Raw genomic sequence first — 10,801 nt, forward strand, 5'->3', positions numbered from 1 at the left:
AAATTTGAAATTTGCAAGAAAAATCTCAGAAATTTTGAGATTGATCCCTGCAAATTTTTAAAATGTAATGAAAATTTTCAAAAGTCTAAAATGTTGAACTTCCCAAATTTTGGGGGGAAAATTCTGAGATCTTTCTTTGTTTCTATGTACAATGACCCTAACAGGCTGTCGTATTAAAGACAAGAAAAGGTCTGGAAATAATTTACTATGACCTGTTTTTCTTCATGTAGAAATAAAACGTCACATTTAAAAAACAATTCAGCGAAAAGCAGAAAGTAAAAAAGCTCTAAACTAGCCAGCAGGCGTTCCCTCTACCACAGGAACACCATCACTTTATTCTTATTCGCTCCTAACGCCTCTGCTCTTCATATTTACACTCCAAGGTGTGCCATTAAAACTTCACACTGATCTACAGCAGCAGCAGCAATAACACAACTCACAGAGCTGTGGAGACATTAGCAGGAATTATCATCACCAAACACTGCAAAAACACTAAATCTAACCACTTGTCTAGTTTCAAGTTCAAATGTCGCATTAGACTGGAAAGGAGACAAAACTAACAAGTACATTTTCAGCAAAGACAGGAGCATATTTTAAGTCCATAACTCAATACTGATTGAAAAATAGCACTAGTTCCACCGACAGTTTTTCATTTAAATCAGGAAAAATGTCTTTTAATAAGTGAAATAATCGGCACTTCTGTTGGTCTGAAAAGTACGGCGGCATCTTAGGGCCATTATAGATACAAAAATTAGCAAATAAAAAAATGAGGGTGAGGTTTCTGCTAATTAACCTCAATTTTTCTTAGATAACAAAAAAAACTAGATATATCTCAGAAATTTCTAAGAAAAAGAAGAAAATTTCTGAGGTTGAAAAGTCTCGAATTTGATAGAAAAAACTAAAATTTTGAGATTATTCTCAGAAATTTTTGAGAAAAAATACTGCGGAAAATTCTGAGTTCATAAACTTTTCAAAAAAAATCTCTGAAATTTTTATAAAAAAAAAAAACAAGAAAACTTTCTGAACTTGAAAAGTAAAAAGATTCTACATTTTGGAGCTCAGAAAATTTCCAAAAGTTGAACATTTTTTTAATTTTCAAGCTCAAAATCTTTTCAGGTTTTTTTCTTGAAAATTAGAATTTTATGTTTTGTCTATAAAATGTTTGAGGTTTTTGGTGGATATTAACTCCTCTTCTCTTTTCTAATACACTGTTGTACAAAATGTACTTGTAAGTTAGTTTTGTCTTATTTCAAGTGTGCTACGATATTTGCAGTAAAAACTAGATGAAATACTTGGTAATGTTGTGTTTTTGCAGTTAGAGTCCAGAACTTGTTGATTACCATCAGGAAAACTGATTTATTTCACATTGTCTCTTTGTTGTGTCCAAACAGGAGCGCGAGTCCGGTCCGACTCCGGTTTGGCTCCGGTCCGGTTCCGGTCCGACTCCGGTTTGGCTCCGGTCCGGTTCTGGTCCGGCTCCGGTCCGACTCCGGTTTGGCTCCGGTCTGGTTCCGGTCCGACTCCGGTTTGGCTCCGGTCTGGTTCCGGTCCGACTCCGGTTTGGCTCCGGTCCGACTCCGGTTTGGCTCCGGTCCGGTTCCGGTCCGACTCCGGTTTGGCTCCGGTCCGGTTCCGGTCCGGCTCCGGTTCGGCTCCGGTCCGGCTCCGGATCCTGAGACGCCCGCCTGGTCAAAATGTCAAGTTTAACCCGGAAACACGAGGATCCAATCGCCAGAGCGACGGCGGCCGTTCCGCCTCTGTTTGCAGTCGGGATTAGAGAGCTTTGATTGGATGAGGGGGAATTAGCGCTCCGGCTGACATAAGAGCTAAGTGGATCCAGAACCGCAGCGCCACACCTGAGCTGGCTGTGAGGAAGAGGAGGAGAGACGGGCCTGCCCTTCCTCCTCGTCCTGACAATGGCTGCCGGGTGCAGAGTGTCAAATCTAATCAAATAACAACCCAGCATGTGTGTGTGTGTGTGTGTGTGTGTGTGTGTGTGGAGGCAAGACACTGGTCTCCTTATCAAAGCCGGAGATGAAGGGAAAAAACAACATGGAGGAGAAAATGGCTGCAGCGGAAAAAACTCCTCAGACTGGGAGCCAGTTCAGGTCCCAGTTAGCAGCATAAACAACCAGTTTAGAACGAAACAATCAAACTGTTTTACTTCCTTCCTCATCAGATTGATGGTAGGATTATGACGGGATTACAGCAGAGCGGTTGGACTTCATTGTCTCTGTAGCTGCGTTTCCATTGACTTTATAATTACACAGTTTGACATTTGAAAATAAATTTGCTTAATGGAAACAAGACAGTTTAAAAAAATTGTTTTTTCAATTAAGAAGTGTTGCCACCAAGACGAGGCATTTAATTTGGTCGCATCAATTTTTTTTTTTTTTCACAAAACTGCAATGGAAAAATTTTTCACCCAAACCACAAAGACGCCGACAGGAAGTGGTTGGAGGAAGACGGTGTTTTTAATGACTTATTGATTTTTAATTTAATTTCTTGTTTAATGGAAATGCCACACCACTGTCTGCGATTAGCTACATTTATAATAGACATTCAGCTATTGTTCCCTTAATGTAAAAATTTTTTATATATTATCTCGACTTCCTTTTCTCGTGTCATTACGACCATTCTCAGTATTTCAACTTCACTTGTATTTTTGCCACTTTATTCTCATTATTTTTCATTTATTATTGTATGATTGACTTTCTTCTCATATTTAAAAAAAAAACCTTGCCTCAAACTTCGCAGTTTTCATTTTTGATGCAGAAAAGTTGAAGGCCAATTTTAGAAAACCATTAGATCAGGGTGTCCAAAGTGTGGCCCGGGGGCCATTTGGGCCCCTAGAAATGATTTTGTTTGGCCGGTGACCAAAACTCAAGAATGTAATAAATTTGGCCAACAAAATTAAAAACAATTGAAGACCCCCAAAATTTTGAAATTGTGTATTTTTCTTTTACAGTTGGAAGCCCTGTTCTATGTTCTGGATCTCTAATTTTGTGTGGATTTTATTTTAAAAACTGGTTTAATGTTGAGCAGGTAAAACAAAAACTACATTTTTGTGTTTTTCATTTAATATATTTTTTGGCAGTTTTGGTCTACAGGGGATTTAAGTTTTTACAGCCTGCAGCAGACAATGCATCTCTGCGTTTGATGGAGGAACACCGGGACCAGAAAAATGGCTTCATTGTTTCTTCTACGTTAGAAAATTTAATTTTCCCGACCCAATGAAACCAACCAGGAAAGTTCTGACGTAAAAATCCAGATTTACGAGCCTCGTGTTCAGTTTTCACTCCTGTTTATAGTTTTTATGTGTCTAAACTTGCAGGATGAAACTAAACCTTCCAGCACTGAAGAAAACCCAGAACGCTGCATGTTTGTGGCTCTGGCCGAACAGAACCAGTTTGGTTTCTCAGGAGTTAAACGAGGGATGAGACAGAAATCTGCAGATTTTCCTCTGAAAGGTCAGGAGAGCGACGGGAAAATGGGCCGAACTGCAAACCAGAACCGAGCTCATCTGTCATCCCTGCATGGATGCTCTGTGGAAGCTTTCAGCGCCTCTGGATCAGAACGACATGCAACCGGCTCGGCTCGGTTCGGTCGGGTCCGGATTACCCACTGAGGCTCCGCAGGGATGCTGGGAGGGGCTGCAGTAATCTGGTAATCTTATTACCACGACTCGTGTGTGTGTGTGTGTGTGTGTGTGTGTGTGTGTGTGTGTGTGTGTGTGTGTGTGTGTGTGTGTGTGGAGTAAACAGCTGATGATCCTGACTGCCTTCCACTCCAACAATGCCGACACGGATCGGCAGCGCCACTCTGACTCCGCCCACTGCAGAACCTCCAGCTGCTCCCGTCCGTCCCTTTTCCCAAACCAGGACCTTTTCTCTAAATAAACCCGTTAAAGCCACTCGGTCACCATTAGATGTTTAAAGATGACCCATTATGCTTCCATGAGCAGATCCTAAAATGCTTTTTTCACAAATTATTCTTAGATAATGGGATGTCAGTTCTGGCTGATTTGAGCTGTTTTAGGGTCTCTGTCACTTTAAATCCTAATAAGCTGCTGCTGGCCACGCCCCCCCAGCTCATCGTTTTACACTCGCATGTAAATATGGCAACAAACAGATGTGCAGATACAACCCTACATCTTTGAAAAGCATAAGTGGAGCCTCCTGTACAACAAGAATCCAGCAAGTGGCTTCTGGATGGTACACTGCCAAAACACAAAATTTTACCAAGTATTTATTGTCTAGTTTCTTGTGTAAATTAAAGTAAGACAAAACTAACTTTCAAAGAAGATACAGAATCATGTTTTAAGTCAATAATTCCTTGATAGTGATGAAAGTTCTAATCCACTGGCAGATAATTTAAAACATTTTTCTAGTGGAACTAGTACTTTTTACTTAAAATTATGGAATTACTTACTTAAAACAAACTAAGACGTCTTGCTTAAAAGTTACTTGTAAGTTAGTTTTGCCTTATTTCAAGTGATATTTGCGAAATTGGACCAAAATTACCTGGTAAAATTTTGTGTTTTTGCAGTGTAAGTCAAGAAGGAAACACTTATCTTTTCCAGCAGCCATTGTACAGTGCATAAAGCGGTAAATCAGCAGACCAAACGCACTAGGTTGCTAGGTAACGGGTGGAATTCCACAGGGGTTGCTAGGTAATGTGCTGGGCTTTGCAGGTGTTGCTAGGTAACAGGGCGGGCTTTACATTCTGGAGGTTTTTGAAACAGCTCATTTTCCAGATACCAAAAAACTGTAACTTGTTGTTTGCTGTTTTTAGAAGCAGTTGAGACCCAAATGCAGGCTCCAAGAGGTGAAAAATGTGAATTTTGCATAATAGTTCCGCTTGGCGATGCAGAGAAGCAACCGGGACTTTGGGGGATGGAGCGTTTTAGATGAAGCCTCCTCTCACCGGTCCAGAACCCGGCTGTAATCCTGAGGCCCGCAGCCGCCTTCGCTCTTCAGTTCAGCGAAGATCTGCGTGAAAAAGTGCGGGTCGGCGTTGATGCGCAGCATCTTGGAGCTGGTGGCGTCAATGATGGCGAGGCAGCGGTCCCAGAAGGCCTCCTTCCCCGCCTCCACCAGGAAGGGCTTCAGCGGGTACGAGATCTCGTTGCCCATGTAGGAGTAGGACAGGTAGAGGCAGGTGAGCAGGATGGCTTGCAGCTCGTGCTCCGACGCCACCAAGTCGCCGTCTACCACGTCCCGGCACAGCATGTAGACGAACACGACGTTGGCGGGCGTGACAAAGGCCTGGTCCTGCCAGCCCTGCAGCAGCAGCGAGCGGTCGACGGCGCGCAGCCACAGCACCGGGTCGGCTGGGGACAGGTGCTTCAGCCGGTAGCAGCGGCAGCACAGAAACTCCCCCAGACAGCGCAGCAGCTCGCTGGTGGACGCCTGGACGATGACGCGCTTTGGGGAGGACGCCCCCTGGGGGACCTTCTTCACCGAGGACAGCTGCTGCGGCTTGCCGTAGCCATATCCGTGGCCCTGACCCAGGCCCAGTCCGTAGCCCAGACCCAGTCCGGCCGGGCCCTCGTAGCTGGAGAGGTTGGCGCAGGACAGGGACTTCTTCACGTTCTCCCGGTTCAGGTGCAGCACCTGGTCCCGCTGGTAGATGTTGTTGTTGTTCAGGGGCTCGGCCAGGACCCCGGCGGCCCCGGGCCCCTTCTTTGGGTTCCCCTTCTTCTTGGTGGAGGCGACCAGCCGCTTCCAGGTCAGCGCCGGCAGGAAGATAGACTGGCCTCTCCTTAGGCCGCGCTCCTTTTGGCTGTTCAAGGAGCGGCTGCTGAGGCTCGGGTAGTGGCTGAGCGAGCCCGGATGGTTGTCATAGTAACCGGGTTTGCGAGCGCCTGGCGACAGAGACAGCACGGTGCCCATGGTGGGTCGGAGCACCACAGGTCAGACCACCAAACTGCGGTTTGTCTCTCAGAGTCCAATGGACATCACAAACAGAAGAAGACGAGAGCTGATGGAGGCAGAGAAGAAGAAATCATTAGAAATCTGAGCAGAATCTGTTTTTATTCTGGTTTAGGAAGTTTTCACACTAAATAGTTCCTTAGACTCGGTTCTGTTTGGGAAAACTGCAACAATTGTTCCATTTTTAGCTGCTGCAGTTCTCCTTGTCAAACCAACCAAACCCTTTGAGCAACCTGTTCCCCTCCTGGCCTGTGGGGGCGCTGCAACAAGAGCCGCTGAAGGAAACAACACAAATACCTCTGAAGACACAGAGCAACTTCCTGTTTCACCAGACGGAAACAAAAATGGAGGCGTCAGACTTTAGTGGTTGGAAGATTTCTGTCTTGTCTTTGTAAAAGACCATGAGTCATTTCTCCCACTGGAACCTAAATAGCGAGTTTGGTTTGGTTGTACTTACCCAGAATTCCCTGGACTGTAGGTCACTTCCTGCTTTTGGAGCGGTCTCTGGTCGACTTGGCGTTCAAACTGCTGGAAAACTGGATTTAATGGAGGAAAACTGAACAAACCAAGAGAATGTTTGGGCATTGTGGGTAATTACAACCAAAACAAATGTGCTAGCCTAGCGCTAGCTGGAGAAATGTCTCATTGAAATCCTTCAAACGCTAAAATCTGATGCCTCCAATTTTGTTACTATTTGGTGAAACAGGAAGTTGCCTTCAGTGTCTCCGTTGGAGGTTTTTGTGTCGTTTCCTTCAGTGGTTCTTGGTGCAGCGCCCCCACAGGCCAGGAGGGGAACAGGTTGCTCAAAGGGTTGGAGCAACCTGGTTGGTTTGACACAAAGTGGAGCAAATGTTGCAGTACTGGTCCCAAATCTAACCGAGTCTACCAGACAATCATGTGGCAAAACAACTTTAATCTGCACAGATCAGAATCTTCACTGACTGAGGCGGTTCTGTTTGGTTCAGAGACACAGAAACTCTCAGCTCACCTGTGTCTGTGGAGGTTCAAGGTTCCGGTCCGATTCCTGCCGCAGTCAGCTGAGCTGCAATAGAGAAACTGATTGCGCTCTGGAGGCGGTGAGAGGACGGCGCACAGTGTGCGCAATCACAGGAAAGCTGCGGCTTTTCCGCAGAGACTGTTCAGGGGCTGCGGCGCTGCTGTCATCCCCCGCTGCCCTTCACTGGCAGCCGGCAGCGGCTGGCGGCTTCAGCCGGCTCGGGTGCATCATCACAAACCGAACTGCAAACTTTCACCGAGTCCTTTCAAAGCATTCCATCTTCTCTGTGAGCCACAGAAAAGTCCCCCCAGAACTCCCTCCGGTTCCGGTCCGGCTCTGTCCAGCAGCAGCGGTCCGCTCTGCAGGAGCTCCAGAGGCTGAATGAGCGCAGCTGAGAGCCGCTTCAGTCCGAGGTCTGAGCGCGCAGAGCGGGCGGAGAGCGGCGCGTCACCCTCCCCCTCCTCCTTCAGCAGGAGGAGCTTCAAAACACACACACACACACACACACACACACACACACACACACACACACACACACACACACACACACACACACAAGGTTGGAATAGGGAATAGGATAATAAAATAAATACATTGCAAGGTTGTTTCAGCATGTACTGTTTGAGGGACAGTGAAGAAAAAATTTCAAATAAAGGATGTTAATGCAAAAAATATGTAGGCTATTACTTTTTAAGTATTTTACATTAAAAAAGCTCCACACATATATAACAATTTATAATTTCTTTTTTCAATTTAACATTTAAATATAATATAAATATAGCTATATATATATATATATATATATATTGTTCAGATGATTATCAAACTGAATAATCATTTCTCAGCTCTGTAGAAAACTCAGCAACTCTGGTGGAGAATTGGAGAGGATTTGGAGAAATTCACAAGTTTTTTTCTAGAAAGTTTCTGTGATTATTCTAAAAATGTAATTTTTTTCTTGCAAATTTTCAAATGTAGAAATTTCCTTGTTTTGTCTAGAAAATGTCTCTTTTTTTGTCTGAAATGTTTTTTCTGTGGACGTCTTTAATACACCTTTGTATGTGAAGGCAGCCCTTAGTCCGAGTCCTGCAGTTAATTTCAGACATGAGTTAACCTAACAGATGTTTGGAGGAAGCTGCAGGACCCAGAGAACATCCTGACATGTAAACAGACTTAGACCCACAGAAATATTAAATATTAGACAAATGACCTCAGAAAGAGCCGACAGAGTTTAGATCGGACTAATAATCTAAATGTTGTGTCTGAAATGTAAAACACAGAGCAGCGGATGAAAGTATGATTAAATGATGACGAGGTTTCCTGCAGGTCAGCTGGACTAAGCCTCCCTCACCTGGTCTCAGGTCAGCTCCAGTTATGCAACCGAGTCCGTCCGAGTTGTGGGTCACGCAGCCGCCCGCCTGCCGGGGATAAGAGGATCAGACAAGGTAGGAGAGACAATAAATTTATCAATTAACTGATCGGTTTCTCCTCAAACAGATGCTCATTACTGACTCCAGCACTTCCAGTTTTTACGCTCAGTAAAGACATTTCTGTGTTAAAGCAGGAGAGCCGGTAGTTCACTGATCTGTAGGATGTGGACACAACGTCAGGGTGGAAAGACGGCAGCAATGGCCTCAGAGACGCTGCTGCTGCCAGTCAACAGGGTCAAAGGTCATCTCCAAACCATCTGAAGTCCATCAGTTTCTAGTGAGGAACATTAATCACAAGATAATTTAAAAGATTTAAAACTAATAATTTAAAAATGAAAATAAAATACAATAAAAATTCAAAGATAATGGATAAAAAAATAATGTTTAAAATGTTAATTATTTGCAAGATAATTTAAAAGATAAAAAAAGTTTAAAAATACAATAAATATATATGTAAAAAATTACATAATTTAAAAATGGAATAAGATAAATATTGAAAAAATAGATTATAGCCAAAATAATAAAAAAGTTAAAAATGAAAATAAAAGACAATGCAATTCAGAAATAAAATAAAAAGATAAATCACAAAATCTGAAATACACAAACTGAATAAAATAAAAGATTAAAGCATTAAATAAATTCATGGAGATTATTCCCAAAATCATTTAATATCAGAAAAATCAAAATGAAAAAGTAAAAAATTTAAAATGAATTAAAACATTTAATAAAACCAGTAAGGACAAAAACTTATATTTCAGGGATGTTTTTTGAGGCGTTTGACCATAAAGCACAGCAGCATGATGGGAGACAGACACAGAGTGGAACACGGAGGTGGAGGCATCATGGTTAGTATCAATCTGTGCACAGCAGCAGATCTACAACACAAACCAAGGGCTGCAGTGGTCTAGTCAAAGTCAACCTGAGTGGAGCAGAAAAAAATGAAAAGCTTTGGTGCTGAAAGCAGCCTCAGATGTTTTCACGTCAGTAAATATCTTGAATGTTTCAGAAGATAAACTTCCTTCCAGGAATTCCCAGAGAGAAGAAACGTCCGGAAATGGGAAGCTCCCAGGAGCCGTGATGTGCCGAGGAGATAAGAGAACGGTGCAGAGACACAGAGCAGCCAGGAAATAATGTGAAAATGCAGTTACATTCAAAATTATTGATCATTTTTGGACGACGATAAACAAAATGTTTACGTGAACAGAGGATAATTCTGCCATGCTGTAAGGAAATCCCTGTCGGTTGCCAATTCTGGTCCAACCCAGCCTCTAATCCCTGATCTGCTCCTCAGATGAACTTTATTCTTTTTCCACTTCTGTTCAGTCCAGAAATAGACAACATCCTTATAATTAGAGTGCAGGGTTTCCATTTAAAGGTGTGAGGTGTAAGCCTGCTGGAGCAGGGCCAGAGGTTAGTAGTTAACTGGTTCGTAGCTGCAGGATTACAGAGCAGGAAACTACTGATGGGTTGTATACACACTGTGCAGCACAACAAGTGGCTGGCTGGGCAGAAAAACTCATGTTTATATGAGTTCATAGGAAGAGTGCAGCAGTGTATTATGGCCAGGCTCCAACACAATTAAAATGACATTTTATTACAAGAATAAAGTCATAATACTACGAGAATAAACTTGTATGACAATAAGTCACAAATATTACCACGATAAATTTGTAATAATAGAAGCAAAACATATAATATATACTCTAATATTACCAGGGTTAAGTAATAAAAATATGAGAAAACATTATAACACGAGAATAAACTCATATTACCCAAAAAACTCCAAAAATATATATAAAAAAGTCACAATATGATCTTAGCTTTTTATCTTTTAACACTAAACTTTTCATGTTCTTATCAACGTCTTCCTTGTTGGAGATGAGGAAGAAGTGGTATCCAACCATGTTTGGGAAATCGTGTTAGGTGCACGATCAGAAGCGATGGGGGCGTTATCAGCACCAACAGTAACACATGTGATACGACCCAATGCCTGAAACGTCAGAACCTTTTAAATCACTTACAGTCATTTGAAGCTAGATTTCTTCATGGGGACCGGCCTTTTCTGTTCCCATGACACTGTGATTATCAGAACACACACACACACACCTACACACACACACACACAAGTGCCTCCGTCCTCATTTTCTCCAACAGCTGCAGGACTTTGAGAATCTCCTGCACAGCTGACCCGGATACGCTGACAGCTATGAAAAGAGCTGTTGTTGACCACCGCTGATCCCCTTTTTTCCCCTACACACACACACACACACACACACACACACACACACACACACACACACACACACACATGCGCGCACACATGCTTGCACGTGCTCAGCATCACTCTAAAACACGAGCACCGACCTGTGGCTTCGTCTTAATCCCAGTTATGACATTTCACTTTCTAAATCCAGAGATTAAAGGTGGATGGATCTCATCCTGAA

The 10,801-nt window shown here is 43.1% G+C and overlaps 1 protein-coding gene across 1 annotated transcript; it reads right to left on the reverse strand.

Annotated features, from left to right (window-relative positions):
• Positions 1–4,779: 4,779 nt before the first annotated feature.
• Positions 4,780–7,361, reverse strand: LOC103143475 (cyclin-dependent kinase 5 activator 1). Its single transcript, XM_007560036.2, has 2 exons — positions 6,922–7,361; positions 4,780–5,982 (listed from the first exon to the last, which is right to left on the reverse strand). Exon 2 carries the CDS (start codon positions 5,892–5,894, stop codon positions 4,923–4,925), a length of 972 nt encoding a protein of 323 aa, XP_007560098.1. The 5' UTR covers positions 5,895–5,982; positions 6,922–7,361; the 3' UTR covers positions 4,780–4,922.
• Positions 7,362–10,801: the final 3,440 nt, after the last annotated feature.

The sequence above is a fragment of the Poecilia formosa genome, unplaced genomic scaffold (genome assembly GCF_000485575.1).
Source record: "Poecilia formosa unplaced genomic scaffold, Poecilia_formosa-5.1.2 Scaffold112, whole genome shotgun sequence".
Classification (NCBI taxonomy): domain Eukaryota; kingdom Metazoa; phylum Chordata; class Actinopteri; order Cyprinodontiformes; family Poeciliidae; genus Poecilia; species Poecilia formosa.